The 21,146-nt window shown below is 43.4% G+C and overlaps 1 protein-coding gene across 7 annotated transcripts in view; it reads right to left on the reverse strand.

Annotated features, from left to right (window-relative positions):
• TTYH3 (tweety family member 3) overlaps positions 1-21,146 on the reverse strand; it is a 204,577-nt gene that overhangs the window by 29,977 nt on the left and 153,454 nt on the right. For 4 of the 7 annotated variants that reach the window (XM_089682523.1, XM_089682565.1, XM_089682554.1 and 1 more), the window contains exons 9-12: positions 20,423-20,515; positions 18,402-18,494; positions 17,352-17,488; positions 6,317-6,493 (exon numbers count right to left, since the gene is read on the reverse strand). In XM_089682523.1, coding sequence (XP_089538649.1) covers positions 6,317-6,493; positions 17,352-17,488; positions 18,402-18,494; positions 20,423-20,515 — 500 coding nt within the window. Of the gene's footprint in view, positions 1-6,316; positions 6,494-17,347; positions 17,489-18,401; positions 18,495-20,422; positions 20,516-21,146 lie in introns of those variants that run through there. The other 3 variants (XM_089682543.1, XM_089682582.1, XM_089682574.1) reach the window with 3 other exon arrangements.

The following is a 21,146-nucleotide window of genomic DNA, read 5'->3' on the forward strand; positions in this document are numbered from 1 at the left end:
GCATCAGTGTCAGCGCGAACTATCCGTCGACATTTAAATGAAATGAAACGCTATGGCAGGAGACCCAGGAGGACCCCACTGCTGACACAGAGACATAAAAAAGCAAGACTACAGTTTGCCAAAATGTACTTGAGTAAGCCAAAAGCCTTCTGGGAAAACGTCTTGTGGACAGATGAGACCAAGATAGAGCTTTTCGGTAAAGCACATCATTCTACTGTTTACCGAAAACGGAATGAGGCCTACAAAGAACAAAACACAGTACCTACGGTAAAATATGGTGGAGGTTCAATGATGTTTTGGGGTTGTTTTGCTGCCTCTGGCACTGGGTGCCTTGACTGTGTGCAAGGCATCATGAAATCTGAGGATTACCAAAGGATTTTGGGTCGCACTGTAGGGCCCAGTGTCAGAAAGCTGGGTTTGCGTCCAAGATCCTGGGTCTTCCAGCAGGACAATGACCCCAAACATACGTCAAAAAGCACTCAGAAATGGATGGCAAAGAAGCGCTGGAGAGTTCTGAAGTGGCCAGCAATGAGCCCAGATCTAAATCCCATTGAACACCTGTGGAGAGATCTTAAAATTGCTGTTGGGAAAAGGTGTCCTTCCAATAAGAGAGACCTGGAGCTGTTTGCAAAGGAAGAGTGGTCCAAAATTCCGGGTGAGAGGTGTCAGAAGCTTATTGATGGTTATAGGAAGCGACTGATTTCAGTTATGTTTTCCAAAGGGTGTGCAACCAAATATTAAGTTAAGGGTGCCAATACTTTTGTCCAGCCCATTTTTGGGGTTTTGTGTGACATTATGTCATATTTGCTTTTCTGCCTCTGTTTTATATTTGTTCCAATACATACAAAGGGAATAAACATGTGTATAGCAAAACATGTGTTAATGCAATACCTTTTTTGTGTGAAATACTTGATTTTCAGGAAAAATATCAAGGGTGCCAACAATTTCGGCCATGACTGTATGTGTATGTTATTTGTTGTTTGTACTTTTAGTACAGCCCAGAAACAATAGTGCACATTTTGTTTTTTTGTTTGTTTTTGTACACACAGACACCAATTTTTTTTTTTTTTTTTTTAAATCCTGACCCAAACACTTGCCCTGACACTGAACTAGATCAAACCTTCATCTAGGTATTTTTTCTTTATTTTTTAATATTTATCTCTTTTTTTTTTTAACAGACATTTTTTTCCCCACTATGCCAGGAGTTAGAGAGATATATTGTATCTCTCGCCTCCATTTATAAAGAGAAAAAAAAAAACAAGGGGGCCGGGCTGTACAGTGACTGATCACTGTGATAGCCAATCAGAGGCTATCACAGCGATCATGTGACCCGGAATCAGGCGTCCCGATCGTTAGAACGGGACCTGAGGCTCTCAGTGACACCGCAGTCTTTGTGCTGGGAGCGCGGTGTGCGGAGCGCTCCCAGCAGAAAAAAAGATGCGCAAACATGAACCCCCACGGAAAAAAGCCCAGTTCTGTGAGGCCGCATATTTGTGTGACGTTGGCATCAAGGGGTTAATCAAGCAATAGATTTGCTTGGTTTAAACCAGGGATCTACAATCTTTTCATTACGAGGGTCACCAACATTTCATTAAAATTCACAGGCCAAAAAATAAATCAGTCCTTGCTTTTACATCATAAGATTTTCCTTTCACACCAGAAGTTCCCCTGTCATATCAATGTTGATGCCGGCTAGGTACAATGTTGTGAAGGGACAAAAGTGCTGTCATTTGGAAACCCCGGCTTCACAATTGCGAATGCTCCTTGGATGCGATAATCGCATGAACCCCCACTGGGGTTATTGCCGAAAAACTGAAAGTGGCAGCCCCATTGTAGGCAATGGGAGGCTGCTGGCTCTTGTAGCTACTTGCACCCACTCACATGTAATCGCTCATGCTGTGATCACATGAAAGTGATCGGCTCTGGGCACAGGCAGTCAACCCCCTACACCCTCCACAGGGGTTCTCACATATAACTGCAGCCAGGGTGCATTTGCAAATGTGAATGCACCCTTAAAGAAAAAAAAAATACAGGGGTACCTCGGTTTACCAATGCCTCGGTTAACGTCATTTTCGTTTTACAAATGAAAATCCATTGAAAATAATGTCTCGGTTTACACATTTTTTTTTTTGCAATACGAAGCAAGTATCCTCAGGATGAATTGCGCCTGGGAGGTTTATAGCGCCAGCCCCATGCCTTTAAAGTGCACTATATGAAGAGTTTTGAACAGATAAGACTTTTTTGAACTCCGGAACAGATTAATTGGTTTTCAATGCATTTAAGAATTTTTTTCGCAATATGAAGCAAGTTTCCCTAGGATGAATTACGCCTGGGAGGTTTATAGTGCCAATCCCGTGCATGCTGGAATCTGTGGATAGCACGTGGCGTCGAGTGTGGAGGTGTTGGAGCGGTTTTTGCATCAAGTTTTGGAGCCATTTTTGAAATTTTTAATCATGTCCCTGTACAATATTTATGCCTGTAAAGTGCACTTTATGAAGAGTTTTGAACAGATAAGACTTTTTTAAAACTTTTTTTCTGACCTCCAGAACAGATTAACCTCTTGCCGACCGCGCATAGCCGAATGACGGCTTCACCGCGGCCAGCCAGTTCTGAGTGGACGTCATATGACGTCCTCCCAGAACGCGCTCTCCTGCGCGCCCCAGGGGGCGCGCACCCGGCGATCTCCGTGATCGCTGTGTCCTACGGACACAGCTGATCACGTGATGTGGTGAAAGGCCGATCCCACCGGCCTTTTACCACGTGTTCAGCGGTGTCCAATGAGACGCTGATCACAGGGAAATGCAAGTGCCGGTTCTCGGCTGCACTTCCCTCACGCTGTCAGATCGTGAGGAAAGTGCTGCCGAGAACCGGCAGTTGTCAGAGCGGGGATCGGCACCGATCATCAGGGCACTGATGATCAGTGCCCTGATGATCGGTGCCCAGCAGTGACACCCGCAAGTTCCGCCCAGCAGTGCGCCCACTAGCCCCGCCCACCCGTTCCCAGCAGTGCCCCCACCTGTGCCCAGCAGTGCCCCCACCTGTGCCCAGCAGTGCCCCCACCTGTGCCACTCTGCAGTGCCACCTACCTGTGCCCAGAAGTACCACCTACATGTGCCCAGCAGTGCCACCCACCTGTGCCCACCCACCTGTGCCCACCAGTGCCACCCACCTGTGCCCACCAGTGCCACCCACCTGTGCCCACCCACCAGTGTGGCCCACCAGTGCCGCCCACCAGTGCCGCCCACCAGTGCTGCCAGTCAGTGCCACCAGTCAGTGCCCAGGGGTTGTGCCAGTCAGTGCCGCCAGTCAGTGCCCAGAAGTGATGCCAGTCAGTGCCGTCTATTAGTACCCATCATCAGTGTCACCTATCAGTGCTGCATATCAGTGCCGCCTATCCGTGACCCCTAATTAGTGCTGTCTATCAGTGCCGCCTATCCGTGCCACCTCATTAGTACTGCCTATCAGTGCCCTTTAGTGCTGCCTATCAGTGCCCATCAGTGCCGCCTATCAGTGCCCATCAGTGCCGCCTCATCAACGCAAATCAGTAAAGGAGAAAAAATACCTGTTTGAAAAATTTTATAAAAGAAACAAATAAACTTTTTTTTTTTTTTTCAAATTTTTTGCACATTTTTAATTTATAGCGCAAAAAGTAAAGCGCCCAGTGGCGATTAAATACCACCAAAACAAAGCTCTATTTGTGAGAAAAAAATGATCAAAATTTCATATGGGTACAATGTTGCATGACCGCGCAATTGTCAATCAAAGTGCGGCAGCGCTGAAAGCTGAAAATTGGCCTGGTAAGGAAGGGGGTATAAGTGCCTGGTAGGCAAGTGGTTAATTGGCTTTCAATGCATATTTCTTTTGCAATAAGAAGCAAGTTTCCCCAGGATGCATTCCGCCTGGGAGGTTTATAGCACCAGCCCCATGGCTTTAAAGTGCACTTTATAAAGAGTTTTGAACAGATGAGACTTTTTTTTTTTTTTTTTTTTTAACTTTTTTCTGACCTCTGGAAAGGATTAATTGGCTTTCAATGCATTCCTATGGGAAACCACGTTTCGGTTTACAAATTTTTCGTAATACGAAATGTCCCGGAGAACGCATTAAATTTGTAAACCAAGGTACACCTGTAATTGGTTGAAATCAAATACATTTTCCACCAGAATTAGGCCTCATGCACACTGGATGTTTGGCTAACTCACCTGGAAGCCTTTCCTCCTGGCAGTAGCCTTTCGGCAGAAAAACCACCTGATGCTTGTAAAAGTGTGAACTGCATGTAAGTGCGTCAAGCCCTTGGGCATTAATTCATTTTATTGTCTAGAATAATCATTTACTCTGGCCATTTATATAACATGTACTAATATAGATGTTAAGACACATTTACGTGCGTTTAAGCGTGTATACAGGCGTCAAGTGTTTTTTCTGCCCAAACTCTGCTGCTCCTGGATGCACTGAATAGAACCAGTTACAAAAGGACCAGCGCTGTGGCTATAATCAAACCAATTAATCCATTCCAGAGGTCAGAAAAAAAGTTTCAAAGTCTTATCTGTTCAAAACTCTTTATAAAGTGCACTCTATAAATGACCCCGCAATAGGTATCATAAGGGGTCTACTTTTATTCCATAAGGACTTCATTAAAAGCACAGCTCATCCAGAAAATGTGGTAACCTACAGCTAAGCTGAGATAACGGCCTTAATTTGGACATGGGATTCCTCAGTCATTATCCAACATATTTATGACTCCCTCTGTGAGTGCTGGTCCCCCCCAGTCTTTGCTTTGCTCTTCTTATCTCTAGGCTAACCTTAGGCTTGTGTTTCTTTCTGTTTTTTTTTTTTCTCAATCCCCACATATCTTCTAACATTCTGCTAAAACTTTGTAACAGTGCTGCTTGGACCTTGAAGAAGGGGACACTCCCGAAAGCTTGTCCTCAAAATTGCATGTTAGTGCAAATAAAAAAGTATCACGGACAGTACTGAATTGTTTATGTTGCAAGTGCACTAATACAGCTACAATCACCTCAACCAAAAATAAAAAAATTTTTTTTTGGTAAAAAAAAATAAAAACACGTCCAAAAACGCCGGTTTGCGGAGTTTTACCGCGTTTTTCAGCGTTCAAGCGTTTTTACGGCTAAAAAACTCCCCACTAGTCCTGGGTTTTTTTAGTTGATTACAGCCTATGTGTTCATGGACACATAGGATAACATGCTGGGGGGTTTACTGACTGTAGAAAAAACGTCAAACGCCAAAACAACAGCGGTAAAATAGTCAAGCGTGCATGAGGGCTAAGACTTTGCACAAGTTTCGTTTTAATGCACCTGGAATATACTTAGCCTGAAAGCTGAGCTGGACTTTAAATGTTACTAAACCCACAACAGTAAAATCAGTCTGTATATGCAGTAAAGCCAGGGGTGGACTGACCATTTGGAAACTCGGGCACTGCCCGAGGGCCTGGGATCAGTAGGGGGCCCCATAAGATGCCCCTGGTACCTTTTTCATAGGCTTTTTTGAGTTTGGGCAAGGACACAGGGGCCCCATGATCCCATTTTGCCTGGGAGCCCCATGAGTTGTCAGTCTGCCCCTCAGTAAAGCATACTTGTTATACTCACTGTGGAACTTAAGGGGTTAATCCTCTGCATTGTGTAAAAAGACTGTTTGATCCTGTCTTCTCTGATCCTTCCCTAAGTCTACTGTTCCCAGTCCATCAGCTGAAAGAACAGATCCCTGAGGACAAGCTGCACATGCTCAGTTTGGGGTGTATGGCTAAAAAAAAATGTTTTTCTTGGGAGAGTGTCTGGACAGTGCTGATTGGCCCTGTGCTGATCACACGCAGAGAATCAGGGGTTATGCAGCCTCATAGGACAATCAGAAGAGAATGAAAACTACTCCTACAAGCTTTAACCAGTGCTCTGCTGGATCCTGATAGTAGTCACAAGACTGCTATATATTGCTGATGGCAAAAGGTATTTAGCAGTTTATATTTACTAAAATAATTGCATTTCCATGTTTTGTGTACTGTGGGAGACCAGATATAGTGAATGCAGGGTCCTGGATTTAGTAACGCTTTAGGACTTCTTTACAAACCACATCATTTTACAAGTTGGTATGTAGAATAGTTTTTTCTTGTATTTTTTTAATAACACTGATGAATAGCTATATAAAAGTTTTGCCACCAAAAGAAAATGTTGGAGGTGGTGAGTGACGCACAGTTAACTTCTTAACCAGTAATGCCATATTAAAGAAGAAAAAAAAAAAAACACAACTGTCACACTGAAGTCCCATTTAGGCAAAAAAGGCAACAAAGACACAATATATAACTCACATGTATTCCGTTACAGGGGCGTTGCTGACTGTGTGTGCAGCGGCGGGGATGCTGGTCTCACTGCCATAGCTGCTCCCACAGCTGTATAAACTGGGCATGTGCACCCTGTACAGGTTGTCATGAGTCTGTCGTGTCCCCGGGGTGGTGGCCTCTTCGTCCCCCTCGTCATAGCTGCCCCTAGCAGGAAGAAATAAGTTACTTGAACGGCAACAGCAATTAAAATAGAAAGAACACAACTCTTCAGAGTGATCCTGGTCAAAAGAAAAAGGCAGATTAATGATGTAGGAGTTGTCATTGTTCTCCTGTTTTTTTAAAGAACATGCTCTGCTCTACTGCTTTCATCATTCTCCTCGCTTTCATAACTGGTGAATCACTGATCTGGAACAAGTATGTAGCCAGTGAAGTGTGTGGATCTCTCATATGTAGATGTAAAAAATGCACCTAAGCCCAACAGGTAAAGATTTCCTATGTTAACATCTTCCTGTTATTTATACCGAAGCAATACCCTGTACAGTGTGTCTGGAAATACTTCCGAAATGTAGCTTCCAGGGGCGGACTGACCATTTGGAAACTCGGGCACTACCCAAGGGCCTGGGGTCAGTAGGGGGCCCCCATGAGATGCCCCTGGTACCTTTTTCATAGGCTTTTTTGAGTTTGGGCAAGGACACAGGGGCTCCATGATCCCCTATTGCCCGGGGGGCCCCATGGGTTGTCAGACCACCCCTGGTAGCTTCCAATCTATTCTTCCTGTTATGCGAGGGTGCTTAGACGCCCCTGTACTTACAGCCTCATCGCTGTGTATCCGCAGCGTGAGATCTACGGCACTGCCACTTCTGCCCGCTAGTCTCAGAAGTGGAATTTTGTGATGTCACTATTGTACTGCTCAATGGTCTCCATGTTGGAGGCTGACATGAGAAAGCAAAACCCTGCCCCTATCAAGATGGCCAACTCTACACAGATACACAGTGGCATGGAGAACAAGGCATAGTAAAGCAGGTCATACACGGGTCAAATTCCGAACGATTTTTCGATCAAAAACATCATTCGTTCTGTAATCCAATGGTGCCACCAATGATTTTGAAAATCTGTCGTTTTTCACGAAATTTTCCAGCATGCTCGATAAACAAAATGGGGAGGAACCACGAAAAATCGGCCGGTGCCATTGCCCTACTAACAGAGCGCAAATCGGCCGATTATTCCTAGGTCTGATTTTCAAACAAAAAATCATTTGAAATCGACCCATGTATGGCTGCCCTAAGTCATTAATGGGGTGAGAGATCAGCTGATGGGAGACCACAGGTAACACTGGTGACTAGTCCCTCACCTGCCTTTTTTTGGGCAGAGCTTCCAGATTGCAGTTCCTCTTTAAGGGGCGGTTCACACTATAGAAGCACAGTCCAGATGCGTTTTTGCATGGACATTTTTGGCGCATTCCGGTGCGTTTTTGACGCGTTCCAGTGCTTTTTGTATGCATCCCAGTTCATTTTTTTTCCCCTTTTTCTTCAATTTAAAAAGCGGCATGTGCGTTCCAGTACAGTTCTGTGCAGAAAAAATTCAGCATGTTCTACTTTTTTTTCTGCAACTAGAATGCACTGGAACTGCAAGCACTGACGTGAACTATGACATCGACGACCATATAACCTACTTTCTGTGCGTTTTGGATGCAGGAAAAAAAGTAACTGAAACGCATGGAGTGTGAACTGGCCCTAAGAGCTTCTGTACTTCTATCCTGACAAGTTCTTTTTAAGGTATCCAAACCCAGGGCTATAATCAGCCTTTTCCACTTTTCTACAGTCACAATTCTTGGGTCACACACAAATCTGGAATCTACCAAAGGTATTGTAGGCATTCCAAGGGAAAGGTCCTAGTACTCACCTACACCCCTGAATCTGTGGTCAATGCAAATAAAGGATTGCCCTTATATGATGCTAAATGTGAATTAACATCACCCTCATCTCCATAAGTGGCAGGTGGCTAGCAGGATCCTGCAAAGTCGCACAGGTTGAGTTCCTGGTCCGCTGATTAATAGATGACAGATAAGTGGGGGGAGAAGATGTGTCTGATGCATTTCTAAAAGAGGAGCGGTGGGCAGAGCACTATGTACATCTCCCATGGCAGCTGTGATTAGAGTTCAGCACTGACAACCATTATTATCTGCATTTGCTATTCCTTACCCCTGGTTCACATATATGCGGCCATACGGGCCACGTTTTGTGCAGGTACAAGAACCCATTCATTTGAATGGACTCCCGTGCCCCGTGACACGCAGGGAAGAAGTCCCTGCACTTCTTCTGAAAACGCAGCCCACACGGAAACCTCAGTTCCCAGTACAGTTGCATTTTCCAGTGCGGGCGGCGTGCCATTAGAAGTAATGGCACCCGCCCGCGGGTCCGCATTCCTCTGTGCGGGTGGTCCGGCTGCACAGATTTTCATGCGGATCCGCAGAGGCACCACCAGCACAGATGTGAACCAAGAGTAAAGGGCCGGTTCATGCCAAATGAGGCTGCTCTTACAACTCACACATGGGTGCCAACAAATTAATAGTGCCCCGAGCCCCCGGTAACACTGGGTGCGACTTGGCATGTGATTTGCATGCCATACAACTTGCAAATCGCATGGCAAGTCGCAGCCTATTCTCCGCAATTACAGCGGTCATATCGGTACGTTTCCGACTTGGTCGGAGCTGCACCAATTTCTAAAGTAGTGCATGCATTATTTTTGGTGCAATTTGCATAGACATCTGTGTCAAATGTCTTGCAAATCGCACCTCAATATGTACATGTGTCTGTGTGTGCATGTGTCTGTGTGTGCATGTGTCTGTGTGTGCATGTGTGCATGTGTCTGTGTGTGCATGTGTGCATGTGTCTGTGTGTGCATGTGTGAACAGGTGTATGCGTCTACATGTATGTATGTGTGTGTGTGTGTGTACGTACCTGTGTATGTATGTATGTACGTACATGTGTGTGTATACACACACACACACACACACACACACACACACACACACATATACATACATACATACACACACACATATATATATATACATACACACATATATACATACACATATATATACATACGCACATACACACATACACATATATATATATATATATATATATATATATGTTTTTATATGTATTTTACTTTTAAACTTGACCGCCTATATTCCTGTTTTATCAGAACTGCTTTTTTAGGACTTGTTTGTAGTAGCATCATGGACGGCTGCTCCTCTGAAAAGCAATCCATGTTCAGATCGCTTTTCAGATGCATTTGGCAGGTGGTAAAGAAACAATATGTTGCCTCCTCACCACCTGGTTTAACCCCAGCATCAGTCACCACACCACAACTGTGTGCAATGAGCACACAGTTGCAGGGTGGTTGTATTTCAACTCCATTCACCTAGAGGTATACTACCAGCTGCGGCAACAGCATGTGTATACCCTCAGCTGCTGTTTCTTCAGCTAAAGGGGGAGCAGTTTGGGGTAGTAAAAGCAGCTCAATTGAGTGGTTTTACCGCCCTCCAACCTCACTTGGTTCACATCTGTGTGGCTGTGTGTAGGGCAGCCCATTCATTTCAATGGGCTGCCTTACCCGCAGAAATGCAGGGAAAGTCGTCCCTGCAATTTTAAAATTGCACTGCACCAAAAACACCCCGTGTTTGCCAATGTATGGGGTACCCCTAAAGAGCAGAGCATTTGTCTGTGTGTCAGGAATGAGAGCGATTTTGTGTGCATTCCACGACACACAGTACTGTGAACTAAGCCTTGGACAGGGGTGCCTCGTGACCAAGGGCAGACTGACAAGTCATGGGGCCCCCGGGCAATAGGGGATCTCGGGGCCCCTGTGTCCTTGCCCAAACTCAAAAAAGCCTATGAAAAAGGTACCAGGGATATCTCATGGGGCCCCCTACTGACCCCGGGCCCTCGGGCAGTGCCCAACTTTCCAAATGGTCAGTCCGCACCTCCTCGTGACTGAAAATACTTTTCAAGGGAACCCCGACTGGAAAAAGGTTGAGAAACACAGGTCTTAGAATACAACTTCTATATCAATAAATTTAGTGAGATTGGAGTTGTGAGTTAAAAATGGAACTAAACTCATTCACTTAATGGTTAAAAAAAAAAAAAAAAACTGTTAAATTCCCAGCATGCTGGGAAAGCGATCACATTGGCTTTTGCTCTCAACCAATCAAATAGCTGGTGTCATAACTGATCACATGTGCAGCACCATGGCAGTTGCAGATCAAAAGGAGGCTAAGATGGCCGCTTCTTCGGCTGAAAAGGATAGGAGGGTTTAGTTCTGCTTTAACATGATTGCCACTTTTGAAAATACTAAATTAATTATTATTTATTTATTTTACGTACTTCTATAGCGCCATCAATTTACGCAGTGCTTTACATATATATTGTACATTCACATCAGTCCTATTATCCTAATAAACTGTCTCCATTGGTTGAGTTTGTAAAAAAAGAAAAAGAAAAAAAATCTAAGTTTTCTATATTATATTTCAACTGTGAAATATTACAGCGGTTAAGAAAATATAACAAGTATTTGAATGCATCTAAAAAAAATTACCTAATTAAAACGATGGCAAAATGCATGTTGTTTAAATAGAAAATCAAATCACATTTATTTATTTTTTTAAAGTAAAAATATGCAGTTCATGAAACAACCACTGAGTGGCAGCAGAATTTCACCATAAATCATCCTTGCCATTTTCTTGCACTGCATAGTAATAAGCAATCACAAAATCTTATATAAAACATGGTTACAAAACATCCACACACAATAATGTTAAAAGATTACATTTATTTGCCATCGTTACATACAGGCAGGAGCGGACTGACAACTCATGGGGCCCCCGGGCAAAAGGGGATCATGGGGCCCCTGTGTCCTTGCCCAAACTCAAAAAAGCCTATGAAAAAGGTACCAGGGGCATCTCATGGGGCCCCATACTGACCCCGGGCCCTCGGGCAGTGCCCGAGTTTCCAAATGGTCAGTCCGCCCCCCTGCATACAGGTGATACAGGTCTCCAAAATTGTGGCTCATTAAGGGTTCATGAACACTGCAGCTGATAAACGCACGTTTAGGAGCTTTTCTGCATTTTTTTCAGCAGCCCCTGAACTCTTCCTAATGTTTTCCTATGTACACTGTCATTTACAGTTGTTTACAGGCAGTTGAGTTTACAGTTGTTTTTTTGAATGCACCAAACTTGCGTTCAGTAGATTTTACCGGCGTTTTAAACGCCAAATGCTTGTAAACGTGTTTAGAAGCATTTGCATTTAGAAGCATTTTTTAACTGTTCCATGTCCAAATGCTGTCCAGAGCCTTTTTTCATCATCAGAAATGCATGCAAAGCATTTTCCATGTGTTCAAATGACCCGGTAGACCAGCGCAGTCAGTTCCAGGTTTTGCGTGAAGGAAAAAATGGTAGAACGTGCCGCATTATGCTCATGATGGGATCCATAGTGAATACAACCAGAAAAGACAGGTCATCTCAACACATACTGCTCACTCTGCTTCTGCTCTCTCTATTTCTCTCAAAATGTCTGAAATAGTTAATTGTTTTACTGTTTTTCAGTGCATTCTGGACATTTGGGAGGGTTTCCTGAGGTTATCTTTTAAAAACGCTTCTAAATGCAAGCACGCATAAACGCGGTATGCAAACGCGGCTAAACAGACATTTTTTAACCTACGTTTTCCAGCAGTCAGTTTCCATCATTCAGAAGAGTTTTCCAAACGTCCCGTGTACATGAGCCCTAATTCTATGATTTTGCCAATGAAGTAATAATGAAGTAATAGATCATTAGCTTTCCCATTGTAAAGATAGGATATATTCCAGTTTTTCTTTGCAAAATGCATGTTTTCCTTAAGGACCGGTTCACACTATTGAAACGCAGTCCAGATGCTTTCCGGATGCGTTTTTGAATGCGCGTTCTAATGCATTTTTTACGCATTCCCATGTGTTTTTTTATGCATTCCAGTTCATTCCCCCCCCCCCCGCATTTTTTAAATTTAAATTGGGACATGTGCGTTTTAGGTGCATTTTACTATGTTCCAGTACAGTTCTGTGCAGAAAAAATGCAGCACTTTCTACTTTTTTTCTGCAACCGGAACACACTGTAACTGCAAGCACTGATGTGAACTATGACATTGACAACCATATAATCTACTTTCTGTGCATTTTGGATGTAAAAAAAAACAAAAAGCAGCTGAAAACGCATGTAGTATGAACTGGCCCTAAAAGTGAGCTCCCTTCAAGCATTTAGAACGGAGCTCTAAACCTTTACAATTCTAAAAGCACTGAGCTGACTATGCAGAATTAGCAGTGGAAATTTCCCCTATTCACTTGTATGCAGGCAAAGCAGACTGAAGGACGAACGGCTGGTGATTTTCTTTCTACTGTACATCAATGATGACATTTATGAGCGTCTCTCAAAAAGCTTGGTTCTGTTTTTCTTTAGGGCTGATCTCCAGGCCAACGGATAAATATGCAGTTGAAATACACAGATGAGAAATGTTTTACCTGCCATAGTTCCATCCAGTCCTGCGATTTACACTGCTCTGTATGGTTAGTGACCAGATTTCTCTTTACTGCTGATAAGCAATATGGGATCAAATAATGTGCCCCCAATCCATGAAAAGGAAATCCCGAGGGGAGCAAAGTGCTATCCCTTCCATTTTGGAAATGCAATGTGCTGCGTCAGGGCTGCCCATTTAAAAATAAACAAGCTGGCCACACACATCAAAGGCTCGGAAAACCAACCTGCACCTTTTGTAGCAGTGCGTTACAATGTACGTTAGGGAGTTACTACGTTGTGCATATCCAGTGCCATGCATTGAGGTAATGCACACTAGAATGCAAGTATTCCCATAATGCAGCAACAGGACGCTCTATAGGGGGAATCCCAGGGGGCCAATAGACAGATGCATGTACATACTTTGCTCCGTGCCCAGAAACCTTCATTCCTTCGCCCCCTGGATACCCCCCAGCTAAGATCCTCCAATGCCGTAAAGGGTAATATGAGGGGCTCCACCTGTCATAGGTACTCATCAAAACTGCCAACTATGCCCGCCCTTCCGGCCTCAGTGCTCCATTCATAGAAGCTCTACCGTCGGTTTCCACAAAGAAAGTGCTCTATGAATGGAGGAGGGATAGATGAACGAAAGGCTTGCCTCCTCTTTTCTAGAGCAATTTCACTGCAAGAACCAATAATACAGCTTCTATGAATGGAGCAGGAGGGCCTAGTTGGCACTTTTGATGAGTACCTGTGACAGGTGAGCTGCTCTTATTAACCCCTGCAGCACTGGATGATCACAGCTGCGGGGGTATGAAGATTTCAGCCCTGGTTCACACTGATGCGGTCTATGAATGGAGGAGGGGTGGATGATTGAAAGGCTTGCCTCCTCCTTTCTAGAGCAATTTCACTGCAAGAACCAATAATATGGCTTCTATGAATGGAGCAGGAGGGCCTAGTTGGCACTTTTGATGAGTACCTGTGACAGGTGAGCTGCTCTTATTAACCCCTGCAGCACCGGACAATCATAGCTGCGGGGGTATGAAGATTTCAGCCCTGGTTCACACTAATGAAGTCCGAAATTTGCAGAGTTTTCAGTGCAAATTCCACACCGCATCAGAATCGCACCCCGCTCATGCAAACTGCTGCGGGTGTGTATGTTAAGTTAACAACACCCCAAAAGCGATCCGCAAAACGTGGTGCGATGTGCAGAATCGGATCTCATACGTGTGAATACCCATGCGATCCAATTCTAGTGCGGACCAAAAAAAGGGTCCTGCGCGTTTTTGATGCAGGTGTGGTGCGATTAGAGCCATACAAAATGTATGGGTCTGATCGCATCGCACACAAATCGCATGTGATTTGCAAAGGAATCCAGTGCGGTTCCTGTGTGAATCACATGCGATTTACTGCATCACATATATGTGAACCCAGGCTCAAGGAACAGAGCAGCCATCAGCACACTGGACACTTGTCATTCATGTAAGTACCGTCCCTGCTACTGATTTGAAAAAAAAAAAAATCACAGCTTTTTACTAACCACAGCTTTATTTAACTTATTGTTTTTCATTTAATAAATGCATAACTGCATTAAACTGCGTTTTATTTTGGATTGGTTGAAAATTTTGGCTTTAACCGCTTGCCGCTCAGTCACAGTAGATTTATAGTGATCAAGCAGCAGCTGCAGGCTTAGCAATGAAAATAAACGTTGCAAGCTTGCTTCCGAGTCTGCAGCACCCATGCGCGTGCCCCCTGCTGACCCGCCCTGTGGCTGGACACAGCGTGATTATGTCAGCAGGTCCCAGCTAATGATCTAGGCTCCATTCACACTTGTGTGACTTCAAAATCATGTGATTTTCATTGCGACTTTGGATAAATGCAACCTTGGTGCGACTGTGCCTTTGACCGAGGATAAATGTTTCTGCTGTACAAACTCGCATACAAATTGCATGTACAACATTCAGGTGCAACTTTCATGCGACTTTGGAGGGTTTAGATTGAAGTCTATGGCCCACAAGTTGCATGAAGGTCGGAGCAAAGTAGCGCAGGAACTACTTTGAAGTCGCACAGATATGAATGGCACCCATTGGGAAACATTGGGGGGGACTTGCCATGCGACTTTGGACCCCAACGTCGCATGACAAATCGCAAAAGTGTGAATGGAGCCTTATAGCTGAGACCTGATCAGCTGTGTCCAATCACAGCACAGAGTCCTGTTTTACAAACACAGTGCTCTGCACACAGAGCAGTGATCTGGCTGTTTCTTTTCCCTGCAAAGCGGGGGGGGGGGGGGAATCCAGATCTGTTAGTAAAGGCAGCACATATTACACATTAGGCACACAGTTAACCTTTTGATTGCCCTTAGATGTTAACCCCTTCCCAGCCAGTGTCATTAGTACAGTGACCTTGTACAGTATTAGCACTGAACACTGTAGTAGTGTCAATATTGATGTCAGGTCAGTGTCAGTCAGTTAGTGTTCCTCCCAGTGAGGGTCTGTTAGTCCCAGATTGCCCACCACACTATCACTGCATTGCCAGTATAATGTCATAGCTGCTGCAAGACACTCTGGCAGTATTTTTTTTTCCCTGCCTCAATGCCCATGTGTGCATGGACACATAAGATAACCTGCAGCATTATTCAGGGGCAGAAAAAAAAAAGTGCTAACAGCAATGTTGAAAAAACGGGGCCTTATGCTTCAAACTACAGTTTCCTGTTGGGCTGCCATCCAAAGATGACACCCTGAAAATTATAAATTTTAGACCCGGGGTCGGGTGTGTGAAGTTTCTACGTATAGGGAGTCTCCTTTCCCCTACAGGGTCTCCCTGGAGCCTCTTTGGTGTGTACACTCCTGGCGGAGACTGAACCTTCACACGCTGCTTGGTGCCGTGTATGGCGGACGCATAGGCTTTGGTGCTGTGCTTAAGGGATGCAAGCGCAATATAGGCAGCACTTTGGTGCCGTGTTTGGCCGACACATGTGCATTACATGACAACGCACAAGGAATTATAGGACATGTATAGTCCTGAAGATTTAGATATCCGACATGCTCAGGGAGCGCTCCCCAGATGGAAGTTTAGGGAAATGCTGATGAGAAGGACACAGTTAAGAGAAAATCAGAACACTCAAAAATAAGACTTTGGGGCACAATAAAGGAAAACAACAATAAATGAGCTATTAGCTGGAAAGAGCAATGTTACACTGCGGACTTAATGCTTCAATATGAATGATTACATTTTGGGGTATATATATATATATATATATATATATATATATATATATATATATATATATATAAAGGTTTTGCTGTGCAGACGCCTAACCATTTGCAAGGCAGCATGAATATTTGTTATATTGTTTGCGATAGAATTATCTCCTACCACTGTCAGCGCCATCTAGTAGCCATAATACAATCATTCTTTTTTTTTTTCTTCTTAACTATAGCACAGACAATGAGCTGTCATTTTCCCCAGAGCTAAAGGCAACCCCACCCCTTTATTTCCTTTAGCCCTCCAAGAATAACAGCTCCTTCTCAATAGCTATAGTAAAGGGAAAAAAAAGCCGGTAATTGCATTTAAAAAAAAGGCATTGTTTTTAAATGCAATTGCGGTCTTTCTTTTCCTTCACTAGAGCTCATAGAAGGAGCGGTCATTCTTGGGGGGGCTAAAGGAAACAAAGGGGCAGGGTCACTTGGAAATGTCACTGGGTGACCCCGCCCCTTTGTTTCCTTTAGCCCTCCAAGAATGACAGCTCCTTCTCTGAACTATAGTAAAGGAATAAAAAAAAAAAAAAAAAAAAAAGCCGGTAATTGCATTTAAAAGACAGCATTGTTTTTAATTGCAATTGCCGGCTTTTTTTTCCTTCATTATAGCTCATAGAAGGAGCTGTCATTCTTGGGGGGCTAAAATAAATAAAGGGGCGGGGTCACCCAGTGACATTACCTAGTGACCCCGCCCCTTTGTTTCCTTTAGCTCAGGGGAAAGTGACAGTTCATTCTGTGAGCTACAGTGAAGTAAAAAAAGCTGGTAATCACATTTAAAAACCGGCACTGACATAGGCAGCCAGTCACTGTATATATTGATCCTCTCCTGCCTTTCTCCGCCGCTCCCCCCCCCATCTGCATTACACAGTCCCCTGTATCAGCACCTGTATAGGCTAAATTTTTCCTATCGACAAAATACCGGTAGGGATATTTTCGGCCGATCTGTTTCGGCAGCTGAAATTTTTTCACCTCATCCCTAGTTAATAATATTACAAAGTACAAAGTACAGTACACCATTGTGATATTCGGGGAAATGCTTAGGATCCACTTAGAATCCAGAAGAATAAAAAGACTGGGGGAAAAAAAAATTTGCAAATTATCACTTATCCACCCTCAAAAGATTGCACCTTTATGGAGTTTTCCTTTATTGACACAGAAAAGTCTTACCACCACCTGACATCCCTCCCTCCACCACCCCTTTGCAGACAAACATACAATCACACATAGAGAATAAAAAAGCAGTTACTCACATACCTCCTCTGCTGCCAGGTATGGGGCACACTGCACACAATGGAGCTGAACATCAGGGCAGTTACAAAGGAGAACAGGACCAGGTATATGAGCCCCTCCACTCCGTCATAGCAGAAACCAGTGAGAGACTGGACATAGTCCTAGCAGGGGAGAGAACACAAGCAACATCTCAGGTGTCAGAGAATGACAGATTTAAAGGATCTCTAAACCCAAGAATAAAAATGTAATATACTGCAGATGGTGTCTGCATTATTTTTTATTTTTCAGTCTAAGAACATTTTCAGAAAGTACAGAAAACACCTGTTGATCTTGCCAGAAATGTCCTCGTCACTTTCTGTAAATTGAAACCACAAATAATGTAATCTTCCTTCTGTAAACGACTAGTCCCCATGTAAAGGAGGGATGTAAAGAGGAAATGCTTGTCTGTAGTTCTGTTTAAGGGTGGCAACCATGGCTCCACCCATAGAAAAAGTGGAGAAGCGAGTGTAGCCGCCCTTGGACAGGAAGGGTATTATCTGCAGAATCACCAGGTGAAACTAAAGCGAAAAAAAGCCAAAACTAATGCTGCCACCTCAGCCAAGGACTGGTAAACTGCAATATATTACATTTAAGTTTTTGGGTTTAGATAAGATTTAGGTTAGGTTTCAAGCACACCGTTCTCCTTTGGATGTCTTTTATCCTTATAGGAGAAAAGCAGCATAAAAAAAAAAAAAAATGCAAAGATAAAAGCGTTTGGCGTTAATGCATTCTATTGGCCAGAACATTCGTTTATTCTGGCCATTAGAATGCATTACTATGGGACCATGTCTAAATGCGCCTAGAGTTAACTGTATTGACACAGGCATTTAGAGGCCAAAAAAAAACTCAAACGCTTGTGAAAGTGTGCACGAGGCCCTAAAAGACAATGACTAACTGATTATTGCTGGTGCTGATCTGAATGATGAGCACGAGCAATAATCGGCTAGTTGGGTTGACAGGTGAGAAGTGAGGATAAATCTTGTATGGCTAGCCCCACTGATCACGGAAACCAAAAACGACTTGACCGCTGCTTACCAAGTGTAATCCTCGGCAGTCCACCAGAGCTGTGAGATGCTGCAGATTGATCTCTGTGGAATTCAGAACTCCTTGAATGTTGATAAGTTTATCCTGTAATCAATACAATCAACAGTCATTCATTTTCTCTTATCTTTTCAATTTTTTCAGATTGTGGGTAATAAGTCATCATTCATGATATATCAAGGGCATGGAAGGCAAGAAAGGGCGCAGAGAAGTAGCATCTCGCAACTTTAATAATAACTTACATTACAACAAAAAGATGAAAATAAAACCCAAAACCAGACACCAGGCTGGTTTTCTTGGTCATTTAGTGGGGATGTTTCCATCCTTCTTTATACATAGGCACAAAAACATTTATCCAAAAGGTCATAAATTTACAATATCTCAGAATTTTACGATTGCTGTTTACTGTCTGAGGTGCCCATGTGGCCTATTTATTAGGGACACACCATCCGGACCCTCAGAACTCTGTTTGGTCAATATCGGAGATTGATAGAGCAAGGGAATGTGAAACAGTGTTGCCAGGCAATCTGCCGAGACACACAACAAATCAACGTAGGCCCTAAAGGTCCGGATTATTGAGGCCATTTCTAGAAGCCTTTTGTGGAGAGGTCCCAAAAATTATGCAAAAAAGAGACTTTCTGGATTTTCAATCTGAACACGCTGTCTCCCTTCGGATTGAATGAGGAGATTGAAGTGAACACCATAATCTAATATTAGCTCTAATATATGGCAACACCTCCATATGTATATAAAAAGACAATGGGTTGATGATCTTTAGATTAATAAAATCATGATTAGGCTTTAGGATAATGAACTGCTATGAGAGCAGTGAATTTTGTTTTTATTATTTTTTTTATCATTATTTTAATGGATATGTACGTTTAAAATTTTTCACATTTTTTCTTTTAAACACTTTTTTTTAATGCGTTCTAAGAATTAATTTCACAGTAGGTTTATATTGAGTGTTGATTAAAGTCATATCCAGACTATATCTTATTCTACATGATTATTTTTTAATATGTATTAATATAACACATTGTCTAATGCAGTAATATAACACACTGTCTATGAACTTATTAGATTAGATTTGACTGCATTCTTTACTGAGCCAGTTTTGCCTTAATAATACCACTTTTTTGTATATTTTGATTGATAATCTGTGACATATGATGCTGTAGTATATATAACTGTACTGTATACAGCATGAGGTAGGCTTGACAAAGGGGTAGGTTCCCGGAAACTCGATGCCTGCTGTACCTCCACCCACTCCTGCTAGTCGACCTTAGTACCAAGCTCCCGTGCACAGCGGTTTCCTGAGTGTCGTGCTCTAATTTGCCTGTCCATTCATGCTCCACTCTCACAATGCATCCAGCGCTGTCATCTTTTAGTGTCTGTGTCTTTTGTGCTCCTGAATACCTTTCACCTCTTGTTGTAATGGAAGTGGACACTATCTTTCGATCTCAAAGTTGCAAGACACTGGCACTTCTATGTGCCCTTGGTTTTCTTCTATGTTGCCAGATGTCGTTTTATTCTCCCTGATCTTGTTGTGAGGTGCTGTGGGACATGTTAAAGTGGAATTCCCAGAATTTTCCTAACTATCTACTACTTATCTATTCTGAATGGCGCTCTAGTCCAGTCGGCACAGCTGGCAGCTTCAGGGGAGAGGAGGGATAGCAGACAACGTATGTCCATAGCAAGCCTATAGGTAATGTCACCGCACAGGCATTTCACCGTTGTTGGTAATCTTTCCTCTTCCCTGAAGCTGGCTGCAGGGGAGATCGTGAGACCAAACCGAAGTGCCCTAAGGATTGGCAAGTATAGGCATCTTCCTTTTACAGGGTAGTTCAAATAGGATTTAGAAGGGGATGGGAGCAGGTTTAAGCATCGTTAGGAAAAGCCTGGACTTCCATTTTAACTAATGATCTGGCAGATGACCAACATCCCTTCTTGATGACCATCTTGGTCCAAAAATTACTCCATTACGAAGTTCTGTGGTGAAACTACTGTTTTCTTACCATTGACTTAGGGTATTCTTTAACGGCTGAACGCAGGAGATCCAGTACCTCATCCTGCATCTCCACTAGGGCTTTGTGGCCACTTGACAATATCTGAAGGACAAAGAAAGGGAAAATATTGGTCATCACATCCTATCCATTGCAAGATGCTTTGATACAAAAAAACGGATACAGAATTCAATGTCACTGTGCTTCTCTAGCCAAGGCAGGCAGATCAAGGCTGGTGGGAGAGGCGGGCAGGGTGCTGTACATAGTTTCCTGAAAACCTGACAGCACCCTGCCTCAGTACTCCTCTCAAGAGCCCCCAGCCCCGATGTAAGCAGCAGAATGACTCTTAAAAAGGAGACATATGGATATCGAAATGCCTTGATAGGCGTTCCTATGCAGGCCGGATTTGCATGCAGACTGCCCTCGGTAGCACCCATATGTGAATCTGAGCTTCCATAACTGAAATCCAAAGAATAAAGGAGCCAGTAAATAAAGTGGAGATCTGAATTGCTGCAGGCTTCTAATGTGCATTGTGAGAAGCTCACAGTGTGCAGTAAAATCACAGTAAGCAATTTCAGTATAGCATGTATACCTGTGCGAGACTGAAGGGAAGGCTGAAGTTCGGGTTTAAGGACAATGCACCCGATGAATAGAAACAAGATTTGTTCCTTTTGGTTGTTTAAAAAGTCAGTCAGTATTTGGACTGAATCATCCATTGTTTTTACATAGATCAGAG

The sequence above is a fragment of the Staurois parvus genome, unplaced genomic scaffold (assembly GCF_062004578.1).
Source record: "Staurois parvus isolate SC_StPar_1 unplaced genomic scaffold, SC_StPar_1.0 ptg000018l, whole genome shotgun sequence".
Lineage (NCBI taxonomy): Eukaryota > Metazoa > Chordata > Amphibia > Anura > Ranidae > Staurois > Staurois parvus.